Here is a 26,457-nt window from a genome sequence, read left to right as displayed (position 1 = left end):
TTCCTCCGCCTCCGTCTTCTTCGTGTGAAATGAATTACTGCCACCTTGTGGCCCGGAGTGTGAACTATGGATGAAATTAACACGAACTTTCTTCAGCTCTGCTGTGGATTTCTAGCGTTGTATCTAGTATTGTAATAAACCTTGCCTCCACCAGAGAAGAATGTGTGTTTTCCCAACGTCAGGAATCAAAGGATGCCCATGGAAAGCCCATGAGTTATAACAAAATACAGAAATCTTTAATGACAGCTTTTAGGGCAACAAACCATCTTTTACTCTGGAGTGAACGTCACAATCTAGTCCCCAAACCCTCCACAGAGACTGTATATGGCCTACAACAGGTGTATGGGCTTCCACCACTTTCAACCACACTGCACCCCCACAGGGCACTGCAACACACAGCATTACGCTCCCAGTAATTTCTTTTTTTTCTATAAGTTTATCAATTTGGGTCATTCTGTTGTGGTTTTAACTTGTGCTTTTCTTTTAGATTGCTGGGAGCCACAAGGTAGATGGGCTACGCCCCGTGGCAGTGAGGTTTGTGTTCACAAGGTGAGAGTGGTGGTTCACCTGGACCTGGACCCTCCACTGGTGGCCCCAGCTAGTCTCATATTTTGTTTAGCTATTTAGCTTTTATCCTTTTTTAAGCTTGAATAGAGATTTTATATTTCTGTGATTGATCTTAATTTAGATATTTACTTTCTGCATTAAATATTTAACCTACACCCACGTCTCTGTTCAACAGGAGTGAACCTTCATCCAAGTTCCACAATTTTAAATAAAGCATTAATAACTTTAATCTTCAATCTCTTAATGTTTGACTATACCACTCATTATACCGTACCACTACGTAGTGTTGGGAGTAACGAGTTACAAAGTAAGGCGTTACAGTAACGATGTTACTTTTTTGGGTAACAAAGTAAAGTAGTGCGTTACACTTAAAATATTGGTAACGAAATGACTTTACTGGACTACAGTAACGTGTTTTTCTGCATCACTCGAGCTGTGTTTGCCTATGTGTAAAGTTCTGATCTGTTTTAAGTGGTACGCACATGCTGCTGCCTGTGTGTGTGCTTGCCTGGGCACGTTGCCATAGAGACTGATTTGCGTTACGTAGCCGATTGTGCGCCAACCAAGGAAAAAGAAAAATGAAGCTGGAGAGTTGAAGATATGAGCTTTTGGTCAGTGACGATATTCGCATTATTTTCAGTTCAGTCCAGTTTCAGTCCAAACTCAGAGGAAGGAGTCCTTCAAGCCAAGTAGTGATGTTACTTTTCAAATGCAGTAATGAGTAAAGTAATTTCATTACAATTTACAGATGTAATGTGTAACTAATTACTTTTTTAGAGTAACTACCCCAATACTGCCACTACGCCACACACTGCAAACCCATCGTGACCTAGGGGTACGTACATCAGTGCACTTGTGGGTTTTCCTCCTTGGCTTTGAGTTCCTCCACCTAACATGCTGGCTTATCTGCAATCTAAAAATCTACAAACAAAATGCAATAACCAAAACATAAACTAGAAAAGATAATGCTTAGCTTGCCCGGGTTGCAAGACCCTCCCCTGGGAGGGATCTGAGCTTTGGTGCCGGTCGGGCATGGCTCCGGAGTTTGGTAGGTGCGGGCCTGCTGCTGGTCCGGTGTAGTGAGGATCTTCACAAGCTCCAGAAGAATCTCCTCCACAACTAGAAAGCGGATTCCTGCACTCCTAGGAGTCCCACCTCTTTCACTCTACCCTGCCATCTTGTTACGGCTGCGTACTCATTGCCGTTTTAACATTCATTCAAAGCGCACTCCTCTCATGTTCCCATTGGTAGATGTCTACATTACATTCTTACTAGTCAGAATTCTAAGTAAAAATATCTTCAATCACATTTTTGCTTGCAGAAACTGAATTTTAAGATATCTATAATTACAAATGTACTAGTAAGAACCAAATTTCAGATATGCACAAATCTTTACAAATGTTAGTTAGCCATTTTTAACATATATTAACCTAACAGGATATGTATTTCAGAGATCAGTAATTCAATTCTTCCTAGTCAAAATGAACATTTCAGATATCTAAAATGACATTCTTACTAGGACATATGACGTCACATTCCCCATTCATGTGTATTGTGTTTTTACTTCCAGCTATCCTAAATGACATTCCTCCTATAAAAATTATCATTCTGGATATCTGAAACAGAATTCTTACTAGGAAAAACAAGAGTTTCTGATATCCAGAATCCAATGGTTTCTAGTCATGATTTTCATGTCAGATATCAGAAATAAAAAAACATTTCAGATAGCTACAAAATCATTTCTATTATCACAAATATATGTTGACTAGTAAAAATGTCAATATAGATATCCATAATGGGATTTCTACTAGGAACAATTAAGCTGTGGATATCCATAATTGCCATTTTCCTATCAGTTATGAAAAGCCTTTTTTAACATTTAATAGCTAGGCAGATATCTGTAGTTCCATTCCTCCTAGTCAAAATGAACATTTCAGATTTCTAAAATGACATTCTTACTGGGACAAATGACGTCACTTTTCCCATTCGTGTGTATGTGGTGTATCATTACAGATAGTCATAATTGAGTTGCCGATATTTACATCAGAATAGAGGATATCCCTGATTCCAGTTAAAGATATTTCATGATGGCAACTTTGATCTTCGATGCAACGTTATGACGTGTAAATGGCTGAGACGTGAACACAGGACGGTTTTTCCTGCTTTCCAGCAGTTCCTGTGCTTTCCCCCTGGACGGGTAAAATGGACTCAGACAGGGACAGAACATCAGCTTTCCCCCTGGACGGGTAAAATGGACTCAGACAGGGACAGAACATCAGCTTTCCCCCTGGACGGGTAAAATGGACTCGGACAGGGACAGAACATCAGCTTTCCCCCTGGACGGGTAAAATGGACTCGGACAGGGACAGAACATCAGCTTTCCCCCTGGACGGGTAAAATGGACTCGGACAGGGACAGAACATCAGCTTTCCCCCTGGACGGGTAAAATGGACTCGGACAGGGACAGAACATCAGCTTTCCCCCTGGACGGGTAAAATGGACTCGGACAGGGACAGAACATCAGCTTTCCCCCTGGACGGGTAAAATGGACTCAGACAGGGACAGAACATCAGCTTTCCCCCTGGACGGGTAAAATGGACTCAGACAGGGACAGAACATCAGCTTTCCCCCTGGACGGGTAAAATGGACTCAGACAGGGACAGAACATCAGCTTTCCCCCTGGACGGGTAAAATGGACTCAGACAGGGACAGAACATCAGCTTTCCCCCTGGACGGGTAAAATGGACTCAGACAGGGACAGAACATCAGCTTTCCCCCTGGACGGGTAAAATAGACTCAGACAGGGACAGAACATCAGCTTTCCCCCTGGACGGGTAAAATGGACTCGGACAGGGACAGAACATCAGCTTTCCCCCTGGACGGGTAAAATGGACTCGGACAGGGACAGAACATCAGCTTTCCCCCTGGACGGGTAAAATGGACTCGGACAGGGACAGAACATCAGCTTTCCCCCTGGACGGGTAAAATGGACTCGGACAGGGACAGAACATCAGCTTTCCCCCTGGACGGGTAAAATGGACTCGGACAGGGACAGAACATCAGCTTTCCCCCTGGACGGGTAAAATGGACTCGGACAGGGACAGAACATCAGCTTTCCCCCTGGACGGGTAAAATGGACTCGGACAGGGACAGAACATCAGCTTTCCCCCTGGACGGGTAAAATGGACTCGGACAGGGACAGAACATCAGCTTTCCCCCTGGACGGGTAAAATGGACTCGGACAGGGACAGAACATCAGCTTTCCCCCTGGACGGGTAAAATGGACTCGGACAGGGACAGAACATCAGCTTTCCCCCTGGACGGGTAAAATGGACTCAGACAGGGACAGAACATCAGCTTTCCCCCTGGACGGGTAAAATGGACTCAGACAGGGACAGAACATCAGCTTTCCCCCTGGACGGGTAAAATGGACTCAGACAGGGACAGAACATCAGCTTTCCATCGACTGTTTGGTGCAGTTTCTCGTATAAGGCACGAACTAACACATCCAGAGGAGTTACTCTCTATTCTTCCTTTTCTTGTGATCCTGTCAATGACCACTAACGCCATTACAACTCAGTTAATGAAACTGAATGTGTTAAATATGGAATGTGAGCCGCTAAGCATTATGGGTCACGCGCGGGTGATTACATTAGTTTGTTTTAGTAATGATTTTTTGATATCTGAAATGAAAATTATTAGCCATGTCAGTTTTGTGTCAAACAAATTTTATAAACTCAAAATCTCTCACATAGTTTCCTTCATCAGATAGAGAGGCATTTATTCTGACTGGGTAAGTAAATATTCTCTGTTCTACCTTTCTGGTTGTTTCTCACATTTTGCCAGTTTCATTAGAAGTCTTTATCTCCACTGCTAAGCTTTTATCAGACTAACCATAACAATCAATGTCTCTGTTTTAGCATTTTGGTTCATACAAGTGTCTTCTTGGGAACTCGTCCCTTCAAGGACTGGCGACCTGTCCAGATACCTGTTAGCTGCTGGGACAGACTCCAGCTTCCCTGAGACCCTCAATTCAAATAACCGATATAGAAAATGGATGGATGGATGGATGGATTCTTTATCAGAATTTAAAAAAATCTTTGCAGTGATCAGTTCATCTGAACAGAAAAATCCTTGTGATTTTCTTATAATCATTCATGAAGTCACATCCCCGTTTTTATGTTGAGCTCATGCTTCTTATGTTTTTCAGACTGTCCAGAGAAAGTTCTGCACCATGAGGTGAATCTTCTCTTTGTAAATAAGTAAAGGTTCAAAGCAGCTGATTCATTTTGAACCTGTCATTAAGCTCTGACTCCAGGAATTAGTCAGTGTCTGAACCTGCTACCTGGAGCAGCCAGACGTCAGAGAAAATGCACAGCTCAGACAGCTGATGCTTGGATTTAATTTCTACAGTAAACATCTAGCAAGACAAAGAACAAAGCAGGAAAGACTAGAGACATGTATAACACCTGCACGGCAGAAAGAATCACCTGACTGGGGCTGATATTTATCAATCCAGATCACTACATTAATTCAGTGATCTAAACAGAACATCTGGATCAGTCACGGATCCAGAAATTTCTATTTTCTAAAATGTCTGATTGGATATCCATATTTTTCTCATCAGACTACAAATTTGTGACAGTCAGACTGATTATTAAAACTAATTATTAAAAATATTTGATCTGAGACTCTAAGTGGGAGAAAAGTTTCCACTTTATCCTGATTTTAATGTCTCCAAATAGAAATGTGTTTTCCATGGTGTGAACATTTTAAAGCTCAAGATCCAGAATGTGGTTCAGTCTGTTTCTGTTTTCTTTAAATGTGCAATTGCTCGGAAAAAAAATTAGATTTTCATTCACTCTGAAAACACCCTGAGGTTCCAGACTGAGGTGTGACTCAAACTTAAAACGTCTCTGTGTTCGTTCAGTTTGTAGCCGTGGAACAGTCTACAGAGACGTCCAAAGATCATCCAATTTAAAATAATACAGAAACATTTTGATTCTACACGGTACAGAGAAGAAGAGGACCTAATTAAATATAAGTATGTAACACCCCCATTTTATACAGGTTTTTGAAAGTCAAAAGGTCCAAACAGAGCAAATTAGAAATTTATCTGACCCTGAACAGAGATTACAGCAGCTGAATACCTGAGCACTGACCAGGTACAGACCCAGGGAACAAAACCTCACTGTAGAGAAAGGATGCCACAGACAGATATGGTTGCTTAGAGAAGAGATGCTGCACTTTCTGACCAGCTGTCCCCCATACCAGGACTGTCCCTTCATCATCAGCAGAAAGACTTTCACCACATGAACATGAACAGACACTGATAGACCTGCTGGGTGAACAGAGAGGAAGATGAACAATATAAACTAATGACTAGGTAACACTGGATACCTGGAAACACTGCACTTAAACTTAGTGTTTCTATTTTATTTAAACAATTTTAGTACTCTAACATCTTAGTTACAAAAAGGCTCAATACACATGTCTATTAAAGGTGCAGTGTTAAAAGATCAATAACAGAAAGATAAAATCTATCATTAGAGACTGTATCTATTGGTATCTAATTATTAAAACAACTGTTGTGGTTTTGTTCTCTTAGAATGAACCATTTATGTCTACTTGCTGTGGGTCCACATGCTGTACATGACAGCTGCCACCATTTTTACTACGGTGTCTCTGAATGGACAAACAACTCTGTGTGTGACACTTTGAAACCACAGTACCGGCTTTGTTTGGTAAGTGTTAAAGCACTGTTTGGGATAACTTACGCCTTTATGATGCTCTATGCTACTTTCTAAAGTTAAAACTCCGCATTCTGGACTCATTTGATGGCACAGTGACATCTGTTATAACGCATTGCATCACACGCTAGGAAGTAAATATAAACACCAATTTTGAATGCGCACAGTGGCTGATTCAGCAAAGAAATGCAAGACATTTTCACGGGAAGAGAGGAAAAGAGAGAGAATGACAGATCAAGTAATAAGACAGAGTCAAGATAAGACTGTCTTTTACTGTCTGGAAAGAGCTCACAGTGCAGGTAAAATGATGCTAGATTGATAGGGGGTGCATCACTGAGAAAGTCTGCAGAAGTTCTGTAGTGCATCTTTAGAAGGACCATAGAAGAAGACAGTACACATGTACACAGTGTTGAAGTAGTTACCCGTCATCACTCCACCTGAGACCAGCGGATCCACTCACAGATGAAAACATGTTTATATGTAAGAATTTTGGCCACTGACGGCCACCGTCCATTTACAGCTGTACTTGGTATTTGAAGTCATTGCAATTCCAGTCCCTTCAGGAATTCGCAGTTATCACAACTATTAAAATTCAAATTCAGCAGATCCTGCAACTCTGTCCAGTCACTGCAACTTTAAAACAGCTTTGACCAATCTCAACGCTCTCCGTGTTGCCTGATACACGTATGCCATCAAATTTACTTCTGTGTTTCTGATTATCAAGGTGCAGACAAGTGAAACATGTCACATCTGCAGTTTGACATTACTGAGAGGCTCCGTGCACAACACTTTCCCAGAGTTCAGGGGGGCGTTTAGTTAAGCTGGCTGAGGAACCGGCTCACATGGAGAGACCACGACTCCCTGAAGCAGGTTTGATTTACAGCTGGAGGCTTGTTGCTGCATGTCACCCCTTCTCTCTCTGAACCGCCTTTCCTGCCTAATAAAAGGTGCTGGAGCATGAAAATATATTCCTAGTGCTGACTATGAAAGTGACGGTAAGCTGTTTGGTACCACATGCAACACTGTGGTTAAAAAAAACAAACAAAACAAAACCAAATAAAACCAAATAAAAGTCATCGACATATTTCTACTACAAAGCACGTCTAAAATGCAACAATAGATACTACTCCAGCTTCACGCTAAGATTATACATATAGGTTAGGTTAACTGTTCACTCTAAATTCTTTCTAGGAGTGAGTATGACTGGTTGTTTGTCTCTGTGTTGGCCCTGCGATGGACTGGCGACCTGTCCAGGTGTACTTGCTAATTGCTGGGATAGCTGGGATAGCTTCCACATGACCTTGAATTGGGCATAGTGGTTTAGAAAATGAATGAATGATTAAATACTCTTACAGTCTGCTTCATTCAATAAAGAATGTTTAAATTTAATTACTAATATCTTACATAAATTTTAGGCACTTTTTCAATTGAAAAAAAGAACAAAAACCACCACAACGTTTTACAGAAGCCGCCACAAAATCAGGCATTTTAAGGTCACAACAAACACAAAAAGCTGCAAAATCCAGGAGGGACTGTTATGCCCATCTTTACCACTAGAGGTCAGTAGTCCATACACACTGGACCTTTAAAATGTGAAATACTGCGATCCTGCACAGCTCTACTTTAAAACTTTTTTCCCATTCTTTTAAATTTTTTTTGTTGTATTTTTAATATTTTTTTGTATTTTTTAACTTTTGTTTTGAAATTAAACTGAAAGAAAGAAAGAAAGAAAGAAAGAAAGAAAGAAAGAAAGAAAGAAAGAAAGAAAGAAAGAAATAAAGAAAGAGGTTCAGAGATTAGATCTAGTTTAGAGATTAGATCCAGAGGTTGGTCCCACAACACAGCATCCTCCTCCTCTTCCTCCTCCTCTTCCAGCCTCCAGGATCGTCTCTGTCTCTTCCTCCGTCTCTGTGTTAGACATGTCTGTAATGAAGACAATGGTGTTTTGCAGCAGTTTCTTGGTTTTGCAGTTTTTTCTCTGCATCTTGTCTCTGCCGGTGCGCGACTGGAGGACCGTCCGACAGCTGCAGGTGAGAAGACCCAGATTTCCAGGTAGATCAAAAGAAAAAAGGAGGCTCCAAGTTTAGAATCAGAGAATGTTGGAAAAGTCCAGGTTGATTCTGCTGGTTTATTAAATGAGTTAATAAGCGAGGAGTTAAACTATGAGCATGTGCATAGTTTTAGGAATGTAAAAGTTTCTGTGTTCTGCCATGTTCAGGTGTCCAACCTTCCTCTGGCTGTTCAGATTTGTCTTTCCAGCTTCATAAAGACATAGCTTGTTTCTTACTATCTGCAGCTTGATGGATGCCAGAGCCCCTCTGCAGCGGTGAGACAGGGAGATTATACAGGTAGAGGCAAGTCATCTGGCATCTGGTGGGGGTTAAAAAGTCTGCTAGGTGCTGACTCAGGGGAAAAAGGAGAAAACAGCAGATAGCTACAGGGACACACATCAAAGAAACAACAATCAAACGAGGCTTTGTTTGGACTCTGAACTGACTGTGAACAGATGAACTCCACAGAACCAATCATGTTTGTAATGCTTCATCTAAAAGCTTATTCTGTTAGTGAAATTAGATTTAATACGACAGATTAATCTTCCTACACACTGTCAAGCCCTGACAATAATCTCTGACTGTTCAGCTCTAATGACTCCCACTTTTTAATTGGCATTAAATAATTTATTTAGTAGCTAATTTGGAAGCTGTGAATAATTTACAATCTTAGTCTGCATTGAAGGTAATTTTTGCACTTGAACATGGTGTGAGGACAATCTCTCTCTAAAGCTCAACCAGCCAGTTCACTTAAACATCTAGAAAGGTGTGAAAGGATTTGTTTAATTAAAATGCCATTTAAAAATTATTTAAGCTGTTAAACTTAAGTTTGAAGTGTAGTGCTGTTAATACATATTTAACTGCGAACTATGACTGAAATTTGCCGGTTTTTACTGTTTTGTATCAACAGAACGAACCGATGCTACAAATATTTGCTGTCAACTGACCTTCTCTTGGGTTCTATATGTTCTAAACCATCTCTACCAAGTTCTAGATCATAATGCAGAAGTCATATATCATCACCTCACCAACCGTCTCCATGGTGATAATTTTTGTCCTAAAACCAGCAGATGTGACGACTGAAGTTAAACAGTCGACATTGATGAAGAAACTCTGATAAAACTGATGATCTGGATAAAAACAGCTTTTTCCTTTTATCATTGAAGTGTGTGTGTTTGTGTAGCAGTGATAACAGTCCTAAAGCAGCTTCACCCAAAGTAAACACCTGCTGATAAAATACATCATTGGCTGCTTGTTTTACTAGTTTTCAATTCAATTCAATTCAATTCAATTCAATTCAATACAATTCAATTCAAAACAATTCAATTCAATTCAAAACAATTCAATTCAATTTAGTTCAATTCAATTCAATTCAATTCAATTCAATTCAGTTCAATTCAAAACAATTACATTTAATTCAAAACAATTCAATTCAAAACAATTCAATTAAATTCAAAACAATTCAATTCAATTCAATTCAATTCAATTCAATTCAATTCAATGCAATTCAATTCAAAACAATTCAATTCAATTCAAAACAATTCAATTCAATTCAGTTCAATTCAATTCAATTCAATTCAATTCAATTCAATTCAATTCAATTCAATTCAAAACAATTCAATTCAATTAAATTCAATTCAAAACAATTCAATTCAATTCAAAACAATTCAATTTAATTAAAAAAAATTCAATTCAAAACAATTCAATTGAATTCAAAACAATTCAATTCAATTCAATTCAAAACAATTCAATTCAATTCAATTCAATTCAATTCAATTCAAAACAATTCAATTCAATTCAATTCAAAACAATTCAATTCAATTCAATTCAATTCAATTCAATTCAATTCAATTCAAAACAATTCAATTCAATTAAATTCAATTCAAAACAATTCAATTCAATTCAAAACAATTCAATTTAATTAAAAAAAAATTCAATTCAAAACAATTCAATTGAATTCAAAACAATTCAATTCAATTCAATTCAAAACAATTCAATTCAATTCAATTCAAAACAATTCAATTCAATTCAATTCAAAACAATTCAATTCAAAACAATTCAATTCAATTCAATTCAAAACAATTCGATTCAGTTCAATTCAAACCAATTCAATTCAAAACAATTCAATTCATATCCAAACAATTCAATTCATATCCAAACAATTCAATTCAATTCAATTTAAAGTCTTTATTGTCATTACACATAGTACTGTAACAAGATTGCTCGGCACGCTGATTCATACAAAACACATAGAGGCAAAGACACAAGACATATATTAAATTATAGATTAAAATCTTAATAAAAAAAAGATAAAAACAGCATAAAACTAGTGTTTAAGTAAGTAGCATGTTCTAATAAAGTGCAAAGGGTCAAGAATTTGTCATTTTTGTTCAGTAGGCTGATGGCAATGGGGTAAAAAACTGTCTCTGAACTGAGACGTCCATGCTCTGGCAGCTCTGTAGCGTCTACCAGAGGTAAACAGTTCAAAGTGGTGGTGGCCAGGGTGAGAGGGGTCCTTAATGATGTTTAGAGCTCTGCTGAGGTAGCGTGATGTAACAAGGTTATCCGGGGGGACAGGGGACAGCCAATGATCTTTTCTGCTGACTTAATGACTCTCAGAAGCACCTTTTTGTCTGCAGCTGTACAGCCTGCATACCACATTGAGATGTCAGAATCCCTCAATCGTTGTCCTGTAGAACGCCACCTCCAGGTTCTGCTCCATGCTGTTCCTTTTGAGCAGCCGGAGAAAATAGAGCCTTTGCTGTGCTCTTTTGGTGATGGCAGAGATGTTTAGTGACCAGGAGATCCTCGCATATATGGACTTCGAGGAGTTTGAAGGACTGTACTTTTTCCACAACCACACCACACCGAGGTGGTGCACTGCACTTCTTCCTGAAGTCCAATATCATTTCCTTTGTTTTGGTGGTGTTGAGGATCATATTGTTTACCACACACCACTTTGACAGTCTCATCCCTGTATGCTATCTCCTCGCCTCCAGAAATGAGCCCTATGATGGTTGTATCATCTTCAAATAGTCATAGGTGTAGAGAATTGACTTTTTTACATTAGATGATCACTTTAGTTGTAATAATCAGTTTAATTTTTTATAAAATCTAGACCTAATAAAAAAAAAAAAGGTCTCTTTAGTGCCCCCCTTTTCCTGGTCAGTACTCCTGCCTGCCCCCCACCTTAAGAATTTTTTTTCTAGACCCGCCCCTGCAAAGTTGAAATACAAACCCTGTCAACCATCAGCCAGCTACTGTGTTACAGAAGGTCCTGCCAACAACAAGACTTTGGAGTAAATATGTGACGGTGTGAACCATGAACTGCAAGTTTCCTCTTTCTCAGCTGAACCATAAACAAATGCAAAGAGAGCTGATCAGCTGATAACTAACAGCCGTCATGATTCACGGAACATGAGAGGAGAGGTGAGTGAGATCGTGCAAATGCGACTACACCTCTACGGAGGCTAGAGGCAGACCAGGGCAGCCCAGAAACTGGGCCATCAGCAGCAACCCCGGAGCACGAACCCAAGCTACCCCACCCTGAAGATGACCCCCGTCCCATCCAGAGAGTGGCAGAGGGGAGCCCCAGTCAGAGCCCCCCGCGGTCTTGGGGCACAGGCCGCAGAGAGCTAAGATGGGCAGAAATTTAGAAATTCCCACCAAGCCATCAAAGAGGAACTGATGTTAAATGCTTTTATAACACTTATGTGGTTTGATGGCTGAGCTGATGAATGGCAGGTCAGAGATAACAAGATCCTCACATATTGCTTGCTCTACATCTAACCATGGTTCATTCAGACTGCTAGCTTTAAGCCATTTAGATATATATTGCAGCTTGTTAGCTAAGAAATAGTGATTAAACTTAGGTAGCTCCAATCCACCTCTGTCTTTAGTCTGTTGTGAAGTGTTTAGACTGGTAAGTGATGGCTTGTTTTTCCATAGAAATTTGGATATATGTGAGTCTAGTGACTTAAAATAGTTAGAGGATGGTTTAGTGGGTATCATTGAAAACAGGTAGTTGACTTTAGGTAGAACCATCATTTTAATGGTGGCAACCCTCCCCATGAGGGATATGGGTAAGCGCCTCCACCGTGAGAGATCATCCTCTATTGTTTTAATAGAATAGAAATACTTTATTAATCCCTTTGGAGAGTCCTCAAGGAAATTTGGGAACTACTTTAAGTAGCTGGACATAATTTTGCTTTGTTAGTTCTGATAACCTTGGGGAATGTTTATGCCTAAATATCTAATGTTTCCAAACTGTATTGTAGTATTGGGTGTGTTTTGTAGGTCACAGTTAATGGGCATAACTATAGTCTTAGACCAGTTAATAGAGTAGTCAGATATTGATTGTCTGGGGGAGAGATGTCGGTGAGTTCTTGAGGAAAAGTAATACATCATCAGCATAAAGACTTATCTTATGTTCTATATTTTTAGCATGGATTCTTTTAATATCTTTATTTTGTCTTACGGCAGCAGCTAAAATTTCAATAAAAATAGCAGAAAGTGAAGGAGAAAGCAGACAGCCCTGCTTGGTGCCTCTCTGCAAACAGAAGTTTCATCATTGGTCTTCACACATCCATTTGAGTTGTTATAAAATAGCTTTATCCAGGCTATAAAAGATGGCCAAAACCTAAATTTGTATAATGTTGTAAATAAAAATTTCCAGTTTACTCAGTCAAATGCTTTTTCCTGCATCTAAAGAAATGACTGTGGATTCCAGATTGTGTAGGGTAGAATAATCTATTATGTCAATTAATGTGTGCGTGTTAGTAGAGGAATGTCTACCTTTAATAAATCCTGTTTGGTCAGGATGTATTATTAGCAGTGTTATTTTTTCTATCCTTCTGGCCAGAGCTTTGCTGATTTTTTTAATGTCTGATGGTTCTCCAGGTATCTGTTGGAGCCACTTCTCCAGTGTGGGGGACACGGACCCCAGTGCTCCAATGACCACTGGTACTACTGTTGCCTTCACCTTCCAGGCTTTCTCCAGCTCTTCCTTGAGTCCTTGGTATTTCTCCAGTTTCTTGTGTTCCTTCTTCCTGATATTTCCATTGTTAGGGATGGCTACATCCATCACTACGGCTTTCCTTTACTACTTATCCATCATCACAATGTCCAGTTGGTTGGCCACCACCATTTTCTTGGTCTGTATCTGGAAGTCCTACAGGATTTTAGCCTTCTCATTCTCCACCAACTTGGGAGATGTGTCCCATTGTGACCTAGGGGTCTCCAGTCCACATTCTGCACATGTTTCTGTACACTATGCCAGCTACTTGGTTATGCCGTTCCATGTATTCTTTAACTGCCAGTATCTTGCACCTTGCTTTGAGGTGATTGATTGTTTCAGGAGCCTCTTTGCACAGCCTGCACCTGGGGTCCTGCCTGGTGTGGTAGATTTGGGCCTCGATTGCCCAGGTACTCAAGGCTTGTTCTTGTGCTGCCATGATTAGCGCCTCTGTGCTGTCCTTCCAGAGCCACCATGTGCTGAACTCTCAATGCACTTTGTTTGTAGTCCACTTCCTGTATTTGGTCTGCTTAAAACGGACAGAGACCTGCAATGGTAGGTGGACCAAGTCTGTTCCTTGATTTGAATCAGAATTTGTTCGCGCATTCTGGTGGGACGTGCCCGGAACACCTCACCAGGGAGGCGTCCATGAGGCATCCTGACCAGATGCCCGAGTCACCTCATCTGGCTCCTCTCAATGCAGAGGAGCAGCGACTCTATTCTGAGCCCCTACCGGATTTCTAAGCTTCTCACCCCTATCTCTAAGGGAGAGCCCGGCCACCCTGCAGAGAAAACTCATTTCGGCCACTCCATAAAAGTTATGAACAGAATCGGTGAAAAAGGGCAGCCTTGGCGGAGTCCAACCCTCACTGGAAACAATTCTGATTCACTACAGGAACCGTACAGGGACCGGACAGTTCGTACAAGGGGGTCTGACACTCCATACTCCAGGAGTACCCCCCACAGGAGTCCCCGGGGGACACGGTCGAACGCCTTCTTCAAGTCCACAAAGCAGACTGTAGACTGGACCCTGAAAAGGGTGTAGACCTGGCCCACTGTTCCACGACCAGGACGAAAACCACACTGCTCCTCTTCAATCTGAGGTTCAACTTTTCGATGGACCATCTTCTCCAGCACCCCTGAATAGACTTTACCAGGGAGGCTGAGGAGTGTGATCCCCCTGTAGTGGGAGCATACCCTCCGGTCCTTTTTGAAAAGGGGGAAAAACTCCCCAGTCTGCCAGTCCAAGGGAACTGTCCCTGATGTCCACACAATGCTGCAGAGCAAGACAAGTCAGAGCCAAGACAACCCTACAGCATCCAGAGCCCTAAGGAACTCTGGGCGGACCTCATCCACCCCCGGGGCCCTGCCAATGAGGAGCATTTTAAACACCTCAGCGACCTCAGCCCCACAGATGGGCGAGCCAACACCAGGGTCCCCAGACTCTGCTTCCTCATCAGAAGACATGTTGGTGGGATTGAGGAGGGCTTCTAAGTATTCCCTCCACCGTCTCACAATGTCCTGAGTCAAGGTCAGCAGCCCCCACTGTACACAGTGTTGATGGAGCACTGCTTTCCCCTCCTGTGCCGCTGGATGGTGGACCAGAATCTTCTTGAAGCCATCCAAGAGTCATTCTCCATGGCCTCTCCAAACTCCTCCCATGCCCAAGTTTTTGCCTTAGCAACCACCGAAGCTGCATTCAACTTAGTCTGCCAATACCCATCAGTTGCCTCTGGAGTCCCACAGGCCAAAGGTCCAATAGGACTCCTTCAATTTGACAGCATTCCTTTCTGCTGGTGTCCACAGAGCTACAACCATGTCAGGCGGAGATGGGAGTTGAAACTGTTTCTGACAGGGGACTCTGCCAGACGTTCCCAGCAGCCCCTCACAACACACTTGGGTCTGCCAGGCCTGACCAGCATTCTTCCCCACCATCTGAGCCAATTCACCACCAGGTGATCAGCTGAAAGCTCCGCCCCTCTCTTCACCCGAGTGTCCAAGACATGCGGCCGCAAGTCTGACGATACGACTACAAAGTCGATCATCAAACTGCGGCCTAGAGTGTCCTAGTACCAAGTGCACTAGTGGACACTCTCATGTCTGAACAAGGTGTTTGTTATGGACAATCCGTGACGAGCACAGAAGTCCAATAACAAAACACCACTCGGATTTAGATCGGGGGGGGCCGTTCCTCCCAATCACGCCTCTCCAGGCCTCACTGTCATTGCCCACGTGAGCATTGAAGTCCCCTAGCAAAATGCGGAAGGAGTGCACTCCAACACCACTTCGAAGAACTCCAAAAACGATGGGTACTCTGAACTGCTGTTTGGTGCATAAGTACAAACAAGGTGGAGGGAGGCTACCCTCTCATCCACCGTGGTAAACCCCAGCAGGTGCCAAGGTGAGGGGCAATGAGCATGCCCACACCTGCTCGCTGCCTCTCACAGGGATCAACTCAAGAATGGAAGAGGGTCCAGTCCCTCTCAAGGACAGTGGTTTCAGAGCCCAAGCCGTGCGTTGAGGTGAGTCCAACAATATCTAGCTGGAACTGCTCAACCTTGTGCACCACCTTAGGGCCCTTTCCCACCAGAGAGGTGGCATTCCACTTCTCTAGAGCTGTTCATCTAGAGCAGGGGTAGCCAACGTCGGTCCTCGAGGGCACCAATCCAGCAGGTTTTCCAGATTTCCCTGCTCCAGCACACCTGACTCAAATTAAATGGATCCAACAGCCTATAAGGATCTCCACAATGACTTGTTAGTTTAAGTCAGGTGTGTTGGAGCATGGAAATCTGGAAAACCTGCTTGATTGGTGCCCTCGAGGACCGACGTTGGCTACCCCTGATCTAGAGCTTGTATTTTTATTATTGAATTTTATTGTCACAAAACAAATTTTGGCCGCTTGTATTCGCGATCTTGTTCTTTCGGTTACAACCCCAGCTCGTGACCATAGGTGAGGGTAAGAAAGTAGATCGACCGGAAAATCAAGAGCTTTGCCTTTTGGCTCAGCTCCTTCTTTACCACGACAGACCGATGCAGAGTCTGCATCACTGCAGATGTAGCACCGATCTGCCTGTTGATCTCCTGCTCCATCCTTCCCCCACTTGTGAACAAGACCCTAAGGGACTTGAACTCCTCCACTTGGGCATGGTCTCAGAGTTAAAGGGGCTTTAGGGTGAGAAGCTCGGTAATTCAGGAGGGGCTCAGAGTAGAGTTCGCATCGAGAGGAGCCAGATGAGGTGGCTTGGGCATCTGGTCAGGAAATCTCCTGGACAAATCCCTGGTGAGGTCCCACGGGGAAGAGGCCCTGTGGAAGACCCAAGACACACCAGAAGTACTACATCTCTTGGCTGGCCTGGGAATGCCTCAGGATCCCCCAAGACGAGCTGGTGAATGTGGCCAGGAACAGGAAAGTCTGGGCTTCCCTGGTTAGGCAGCTGACCCGGTGACCTGACCCCGGATAAGCTTAAGAAAATGGATGAATAAAATTTTATTAGAATTTTACAACTATTTTTTTTTTTTATTATTTAATTTTTGCATTTTATTCCACAGTAATCTGGGCCCCAGCTGCTGTAGTATTGCAGTTTTTTTATTCTATGTTATTATTTTACAGTGTATGATCGGGCACATGGCGGAACATAATGTCCACCCAAAGATCTGGACAGTTGTTCATGGCTACAACCCCTTCCTAATGTAGCTCAATTTAAAAGGCTAATAAACAGACTTTACAACCATATCAGATTTATTATCAGGCAGCATTGTTACAGCAGAGAAATGATTTGTTGTTGGACGTGCACCCTGCTATCCTTCAGACTGAATATGTGTTTAAAGCACATTTTTCCACATTTGATTTCTTTTTTAGATCCAGAACAGGATCTAGTACAAGACATCCTGAACTGTTTCCATCAAACCATCATCACTCTCATAAACATTCAAAATTTTGATTAAAAAGAAATTTGTAGGGGAGAATTTGGTTTCTTCCTGTTTTCAGCATCTTGTTAAAAAATGGTGTTGACAAGAACAAAAACCATTGACTGATCCGAATAAAAATATAAAAAAAAGATCAAAACAAAATGTTTGTTTAAAGTGAGGAGGCTGTGTTTGGACCGGTGGTCAGCTGATGGGGTTTGTTTTTGTTTACTGCAGAGTAAACTGGATCAGAACCAGGCGACCTCCAGCAGCAGCTGATAAATGTTAGATTTGTGTTGTTGATGCTTTCCTTTTATCATCCTCATGTTTTAGGATTATCTTCGATGAATCAGAGTTTAGAGAGCCTCTGATCTCTGCATACTTTGGTTCCTTATATGCAGCAAACATTGCCTTCATTAGGCATAATCAGACAAGTTGCATGCAAACATTTCATGGTTGAGACTTTCTGAGGGTAAATATTTACCCTGAAACTTTGGTTCCACTCTCTGCACCATTTACTCCAGTCCATGCTGCTGATGTTGGGAGTAGAAGTCAGCAGATGTGTGTTTTGTGGTTTTAGGAAGTCAGATCAGACTCTGGACCTGTTGTTGTAGCATTTTCCTCTGTTAGCATCCTGGAAAGCTTTCATAACACTGTGTTACGGTGAGGATGACCAATGTCATGACTTAGCAGGGACTTTCCAGACATCTGCAGCTCTGTGCAGGGTTACAGCTCTCTGGGTGTGTGAGCTAAACCTCTTTTCACTTGCACATGTTCATACCTGCATTCACCCACTGCAGCGAGATGTTTGAGCGTTTGATGCAGCCATGTAAAACAGCTCTGCAGCAGCTTAGTCTGAAATGCCCAGAAACAGGCACTGTAAAATATAACTTTGGATTTAATAGAAAATAATTAGTGGATATAACTTCATTTTAATCTAGTTGTTATTAGTAATAATCTAAAAATATGTCTTAGATTAACTTTGGAGGGAAAAACATAAAATAAATGAATTAATTTACACTGATATAAATTTCCAGCTTGATTTACGTAATAAAATCAAGGCAACTTTTTGCATCAAATTATTATGTAGGTAAAACAAGCATATTTGTTGTATCAACAACTTAATTTTTCAAACACAAAAGATACATTTTCAAGTAAAGTCAACTTAAATTTAGCAATCCTCGTCATTTTTTTGTGTGTTATCTACTCAATTTTAAGAGTTTGAATGATCTATTTTTAATTGAAATCTACTTAATTTTCTTACTTTCAATATTACTTTAAGTGTGTTACTGTCATTTTAAAGTTGAATTTACTCACATTGTCAACATCACAGATTTAATTATGTTACATTTACATCTGCATGGGTTTATTTTTTTCAGTGTAATTTGAATAATTGTAAATAAGACGAGTTCAGTAACAGTTAAAACTAATCCGTACTTTTTTTTATTTTATTTGATCAATCATTCAAATGACATTAAAATGTTTCTAATGATTTCAGTAAGAGGAAGAAATGTAAAACAAAACAAATCTATTTTCCAATCATCCAACTAAATGTCTCAAAGTTCTCTTGTTTGGTTTCTTTCAGCTTCTTGTTTCTCTGTTATGGTAAACAACAGTAAGTTATTTAGGAAGAATAAAATGTTAAAATGTCTCCTCGATGATCTCTGGCTCCAGATCTCCTGGTCTCCATATTGATCCGAACCCGATATCAGCAATGATCCACTTTTCACCATAATTTCAGTGTAAAAACATCATGTTCATAAAAATACAATTTAGCTGTTAGAATGATGATGAAGATGAAGGATTTATAATGAATGCTAGTGGTGCCATGTGACTGCTCTCCACTGCTTATGTGTAAAACGAGTTATCCAGGCAGTGCTGCAGTGTAACAGAGAGGTCAGTGGTCTGGCATTATTTTAGCTAAAACCACGTCCACGCCAACTTCCTGCTGCAAACTATTCACACTTCATCACTTACTTTAAGGAAGCTGGACTAGAAATCATCATGTAGGCTGGAAATAAAAACAAGATTTAGTGAAATTTCACTTTCAATTTAGTAAGTTTCCTCCACAACCTCATGCACTTACAGATTGATCAGGTTAACTTCCATAATCTCACATCTTTCCAGTTAATTAAACCGTCTCGAGTTAATGAAAACTTTGTTTATCTGGGGCAACTAGTTAGATTGTATACTGAACACTCCAGTTAATCTGTTAACCTTTAATGTTTTTTATTTAAAAAAAAACTGATATTGTCTATTTGTGTAACAACCTTTCATCTAAATAATTTATTTATTGATTGATTTGATTTACTATTATTTATCTATTTATCTTATTTGTCTATTGTTTTTAGTTTATTTACTATATAATTTAACATATTTGTGTTAATTTAATTTGATCTAAATGTAAGTAAATGTAGGTGTTAAGGGGTTAACTTGTTAACTTCCACTTCATCCAGGGAGGATGGATTAATGAGACTTTTTTCCTATGCTGTTTGTCTGAGCTGACGACGGGACGGGTGGTTGTTGGGACGAGCGTAGATTCATAAATCATAATTTGATTCTGACAGGCTGGGAATGTTGATGGTGCAACGCCAACAACAGACTGTATGGAGGTTTTCACCTGGAGAACAGAAAAATAAAACATGCTCAGTTTTTCAGCTGCTGATGAATCATTATCTAACCTGAAAAAACAAACTCTCATAACTAATTATATGTCAGGAAAAAAATGCAGCTGATCCTTTTCACCTTCTAGGTGGACGCAGACAGCCGATGTTGGTTTAGCCCTCTGTTTTTTTTCTTCAAACAGCCAACACAGCAGCTCTCAGCCTGAACTGGACCAATAATCACCTGTTAGAGTGGTACAGCCAATCAGCACGCAGCTGACTTCACTGTATGAGTAATGAGAATGAAACCACAATCACAGCATCTTATCACAGTGCTAATCTGATGTCATTATGAAGTCACCAGATGCTTCAGTGCAGGTGGAGGTGATCTGAGCTTTGTGACGTGGTGTACTATCCTGCTGCAGCCATCAGAAGATGCTACACTGCGGGGGCGGCTGTAGCTCTGGAGGAAGAGCAGTTGTCTGCCAACCAGAAAGTTAGCAGATCAATTTCAGGCTTAGAAGTGAGACATCAGGAGGCAACCCCACATATTCTATAACAAGAGAAGTGCTGTATAAGTTTGTGTATAAAGGGGTGAAAATGACTTGTAATGTAAAGTGGTGACCACATAACAAGAAAAGTGCTATACAAGTACATTTATCAATACTATAGTACAATAATAATAATACAATAGACTGTGGTGGTTAAACCAATGTTATTATAACGTACACACCATTACACCAGCAGCAGCCTGATGCATTGATCCAAGGCAGGATGAATCCATGTTTTCCTGGCATTGTTTCTCCAGCTTCTGTTGTCTAGTGTTGGTCAGTCTGTGTGCCTAAGTTTCCTGTTCTTTGCTGGCAGGAGGCACCCGGTGTGGTCTTCTACTGCTGTAGCCCATCTGCTTCAAGGCTGGATGTTTAGTAAGTTCAGAGATGCTGTTCTGCAGACCTTGGTTGGAACCAGTGCGGATTTAACTTCCTGCTGCCTTTTTTTGTCATCTCATACCAGTCTGCCCATTCTCCTCTGACCTCTGACATCAAGAAGTCATTCTGGGCCAGACAGCTGCTGCTCACTGGGTATTTTCACTTCTTCAGACCATTCTCTGTAAACCCTGGAGGTGGTTGTGTAAATAAATAAATAAACAATAAATAAATGTACAAACAAACACAGCAACAAGACAACACAAGATTCACTCATCCAAGTTTTATTGAGGATAGGTCTGTTTTCCTCTATGATAACATCATCCTCCTGGCCAACAGAAGTCCAGATTCTATTAAAACAGACAGTTTTGAATTGAAAACAAAGTTATCTGGATAAATACTTACTATACATAGTTTAGAGTGACAGGGCACTTGCACTCAACAATGTTACATATGATTTCAACAGCTCTCTTCCAGTACTTTTGCAATGTAAGACAATCCCATACACAGTGGAACAATGTGCCTTCTTCTTCTAAACACTGGTTCATGAGTCTGGGATGTCAGGGGACCAGCGATTCCGTTTGACTGGAGTGATGTAGGTTCTCATCAGCCATTTGTACTGTGCTTTGCATCTGTGGACAGGATGTTTGCAAAAGAACTTCTATCATTTTTCACAAATACAAATCTTTTTTACAGCCATGTAAATCCTTTTCTGCATATTCCCAAACTTAATTGTTTCAGGCAGATTTTCTTTTTGCAGGATGACAAACTTGATTTACAAACACAAACACAAAAACAATTATTTGCAAACACTCATTTACAGCTGCATCTTTATGACTTTACATTGAACCCATATTTTACCTCTGCTAATATTCTGGATGGCCACTGATACACCATTTTCATTATCTGTCAGTGTTTTAAATTTTTAACTTATCAAGCACTGTTTCCATTTCCCTCAAGGCGTGGGGACATTAAGATTTGTACAGTTTCTCATAAAACTCTCTAAAGGTATGGTAAATTCCTACTGGATTGTCGGTTAAATTACCTGAAGGGGTTCTGTTCTGTCAAATAGTTTTTTTTTCAGGTTGTTCATAATGTCAAAGGATAGTTTATTAAATGCAAGCATCTTGATAATGTACTTGTACTTCTTTGTACAAAAACAAAAGGAAAATGTAGAGTTTTTTTATGCTGTTGTTTTACTTGTCCTACCCACTGGAAACCAGATGATGTGGAACCTGAATTAAAATTGACACTCCTGGTTTAAGGGATTCTGCTCAATAAGAATAATAAAACCAGCAAAACAATAAATAACAAGAAAGCATCCTAGACATTAAAAACAAAATAAAACAAAGAAAGATGGTGTGCAAAAAAAGCTAACTTATAAAAATAAAATTGGTCGTATCTTCCTTCATGTTAACATGCCATCGTGTTTGCTCATTGAGAAGTCGGATGCTTGTACTTGTAGCATTTACACAGGGGAACCCTGCACTTCCCCCCTGACTTTAACTGTATATTCTGTGTGCTGAACATGGAAGCAATCAGTTAACATGTGGGTTGCCTGTTAAATGCTCCTGGAGGTTAGAAGGACTATGCACCATGATCTTACCAGCTGTTATTTTTAGCCTGAAAATCTGAGTCTTGGATTTAACTGTTTGGTTCCCAAACAATCTTGAGATACCACAGGATGAAGCTGTGCAGAAATTAAACCTTGTACTTTTATTAACACCAAATACACAGAGTTTTTCCTTATTCTGATACTCAGTTTGAACTACAGCCATGTCTACACAACTAGATGCTCTGAGTTGTCATGTGGCTGGCTGACTAGATATGAGAACATGAAGATGAACCTGATAAAGACTTTGTTTCTGTGTGTTGACAGAGGTGGCCTTGCAGAAATGATCCAGCTGGTCTGAAGAAGATGGGGGGTAGACAAACACTAAACCCAGATGGATGTGTTCAGTCTGCTCTGAAAGCCAGAAATGAAACTGAGATGTGGAAACGCTGGCGATGTGGAGTCCCAGACCATTCCACATTACTGCAGCCTGATGTGTCACACTACGGTCTGCAGAGACGAGGCCTGAGCAGACAGCAGCGCAGGAAGAGATTTGCTCTGTTTGGAGGACGATGGGAGAAAATTCACCTCACTTACAAGTAAGAAATACAAACAATCTGTGTATACTTTATTCAGGCTGCAGCTGTATACATCACCCTGTGTTTGAATGGAAAACACCACATGACCTCTTGAAGGCAGAAATTTATTTTAAAATATTTATTTTCTTACATAATCAGAACAATGTTTATTGTGTGTAAATAAGATTTGCAAAAAGGTAGAGATAAACCAGGCTTCATTCCTGATTGTGTAGGTTTGTGTTTGTTTTTAGTGCTGCTTTGCAGGACGAGAAGCTGACTGTGTCCTTAGTGATGTAACTGAGCTTCTCAGACCATATAAGCATTAGTGCTGTCCGGCTAACGTCTTCCATGATTTCCTTTTGTCCTGACTTTTTAATTGTTCTATCGAGATAACTAAGTTTGTTTTGTCGAGATAACAAGATGATTAAGGGGCCGTCCCTACAACGCCGGATTGCAGTAAAACCGCAAAAGTATTTTAGCAAACCACCCTTTCATCCCCACAAAGCCAGGGATTAGCCTCCATGAAACCGGCCATGTCTGAAGCCAGGTACCAAAGTGGATCGGTTTGAGTCTTCTACCGTATGCGGTACTGTGTGGACAGCGAAACCGCATAAGTAGAGAATATGACGTCAATGTGACGAACACGCGCTGATTCCCAATCCACCCTTCCTCAAGTTTTTAATGCTTTGTAGTCAAGCATTTGTTGAAGAAGAAGCTCAACTTCTTCATTAGTCCAAAGAAATGTTTCTCTTTTGCTTCGGAGTGAATCCTCAGCCATCTTCTCTTCTCTGCTTCCAATGTGAACTTCCTGCAACACGCAGTGAGCCTTTATCTGCGCATGCATTGTTTTGCTCTAGCTTTGGTTTTACTCTTTAGCGCCCCCCCGCAGCCTTGTAGTATGTACTACAGCGGTGTCGTGTGAATGTTGAAGGCTTTCTCCTAGTTTTCACCACTGTTTTCACAGCTGAACTGGCTTCAGTGCCAAAAGTGCTCAAAAGTAAGTGTGTGACACCTGATTTCATTGATCAAAACAGACTCCATGAAAGCTGATGGGAGGGGCTAAAGTCATGGTTTATATGTGGGCAAATGAGTGATTTCTAAAACTTAACAGTGAGACACGTCACAATTTTAGCCTTTGTCAGACTTGGTGGAAGTAAAATTAGGCATATTGATCAGTGATGAATGCTGCTCGATCTGACGTCAGCTTGTGTCCATTGCTGTTCTGAAGCATCCCAGTACAGAACGGCTCTGTTCCCCCGTAAACACTAATAGCCCTGCAGAGCTCCTTCAGACACAGACTGCTGCATCCAAAGCAGGAATGCTTGGAGGAGGTCTGTAATTCTCCCAGTAGACCACAAACACACTCAATAAAATCCAATATAATTTATTAATATACAAACTTACTCTGGTTAGATATAGTTGGACTTACCTCAAAACATGGCTTAGGCTCTGGAACCACTGTCCTTGAGAGGGGCTGGACCGTCTTCCATTCTGGAGTTGCTCTTGGTCAGAGGCACAGAGCAGGTGTGGGCATGCTCACTGCCCCCAACTTGGTGCCTGTACGTTGGGGTTAACACCGGTGGACAAGAGGGTAGCCTCCTACAGCATTCGGTTGGAGGAACGGGTTCCGACTGTTGTTTGTACTTATGCACCAAACAGCAGTTAAGAGTACCCACCATTTTTTTAGTTCTTTTAAAGGACTGTTGGAGAGCTCTCCCTCCGGGGACTCCCTGATTTTGCTGGTGGACTTCAATGCTTACATGGGCAATGACAGTAAGACCTGGAAGGGAATGATTGGGAGGAATGGCCCCCCTGGTCTAAATCCGAGTGTCGTTTTGTTATTGGACTGTGCTTGTCATGGATTGTCCATAACGAAAACCTTGTTCAGGCATAAGAGTGTTCACATGTGCACTTGGTACCAGGACACTCTAGGCCGCAGTGATGTCTGCAGTGATGCGGACTCCGCATCGGTCAGTTGTGTTGAGAAGGAAGCTGAGCAAAAAGGCAAAGCTCTCGAATTACCTGTTGATCTACGTTCCTACCCTCACCTGTGGTCACGAGCTGTGGGTAGTAACCAAAAGAACAAGATTGCGAATACAAGCAGCCAAAATGAGTTTTCTCTGCAGGGTGGCCAGGCTCTCCCTTAGAGATAGGGTGAGAAGCTCAGTGATCGGGAGGGGCTCAAAGTAGAGTCGCTGCTCCTCTCTATTAAGAGGAGCCAGATGAGGTGGCTCGGGAATCTGATCAGGATGCCTCCTGGTCGCCCCCCTGGTAAGGTATTCCGGGCACGTCCCATCAGAAGGACAGACTACATATCTCGGCTGGCCAGGGAATGCCTCGGGATCCCCCCGGATGAGCTGATGATATGGCTGGGGAGAGGGAAGCCTGTCTTGAGTTTTCTCGAATTATCTCGTTATTAGGAGAAAACGGTGTTTAAAAAAGACTTGCGAGCCCGGCCCCTCTCAGCTTACGTACATTATGGCTCAGAAACCATGATATTATTTAGATTATTAAATGTGCTATCAACCAGATAAACTCCTGCATATACTTAAAAATAATCATCAATGATTAATTAAAATATTGTGCCCATACTGAGTTTCTCTATGATAAGTTAGCTTAGAGAATTCAAGGCAGGGGTTTTCAAACCTTTTGGGGCCCCTTGCCGATTAAAAATTTTTCCAAGGTCTCCCATCATAACCCTGGTGCCAGTCAAAACATATATAAAAAGAAAAAATGTTGTAAAGCTTACTAAAGTCATTAAATTTTAAGATCATGGCATTTTCGCTCTTTTGGCAAATTAACAGCAAAAACTGAACAAAAAACACCCTTAGTGTTGTCAATAATATTTGCACTATAAACTTTGAATTTTCTTACTGAATCAGTGAGAAGGATGAGCCTGTTTTATCTATCCTTGAAGTTATGAATGACAAACTAATCACTTCCACTCTTCAATGAGTTCTGTATTTAGTTATGACGATTCACAGGTAAGTGGTAGGGAGGGGAGGCCACATGTTGCATAACCTTAGGAGTTGGTTTGGTACACTCGTGAGAGAGGAAGGGCCAGAATCTTTAATGATTAACCTGAAAGAAAAAAGTCACAAACTCTAATACTGGTTTGACTGCCTTAGCTTTGGTTCCGGCAGCATTTTCTGTGACGTTGATTCGATATGTTTTTGCAATGTCACAAGATTTATTTTCATCCAGTGTTGCATTAATTTTTAACAAGATCTTGTATTGATAATGGGAAAGTCAGACTACTGCACAAAGCCTTCTCCAGCAAATTCCAAAGAAGTGCTGGACATACACGTGCACGCAAAGAAGCAGTGGGATGCACACAGACACATGCTTCGGTAATATGCATGTAGCCTAATGTCTATGGTCAGATCAGGTTTGTCACTTGGAATGTGCGTGAAGCTGGTACAAGAAAAAAGAGGTTAAATGTTTTCAGTCAGATGCAGGAAATGAAGGCAGACATTGTCCTCTTACAGGAAACTCATTTATCAAACTCAA

General features: G+C 41.1%; 1 protein-coding gene across 3 annotated transcripts in view; it reads left to right on the top strand.

Moving 5' to 3' along the window:
* Positions 1-8,246: 8,246 nt before the first annotated feature.
* Positions 8,247-26,457, top strand: part of LOC121629770 (stromelysin-3-like) — a 44,220-nt gene continuing 26,009 nt past the window's right edge. For 2 of the 3 annotated variants that reach the window (XR_006008432.1, XM_041969552.1), the window contains exons 1-2: positions 8,247-8,347; positions 22,697-22,968. Coding sequence is in view for 2 of the 3 variants with exons in the window: in XM_041969552.1 (XP_041825486.1) it covers positions 8,255-8,347; positions 22,697-22,968 (365 nt within the window). In the remaining variant the exon portion in view is untranslated. Of the gene's footprint in view, positions 8,370-22,696; positions 22,969-26,457 lie in introns of all 3 variants that reach the window. The other variant, XM_041969553.1, reaches the window with a different exon arrangement.

The sequence above is a fragment of the Melanotaenia boesemani genome, chromosome 19 (genome assembly GCF_017639745.1).
Source record: "Melanotaenia boesemani isolate fMelBoe1 chromosome 19, fMelBoe1.pri, whole genome shotgun sequence".
NCBI classification, from domain to species: Eukaryota; Metazoa; Chordata; class Actinopteri; order Atheriniformes; family Melanotaeniidae; genus Melanotaenia; species Melanotaenia boesemani.
The sequence above is the reverse complement of the archived record's forward strand: the minus strand, read 5'-3'. Positions and strand labels throughout refer to the sequence as shown.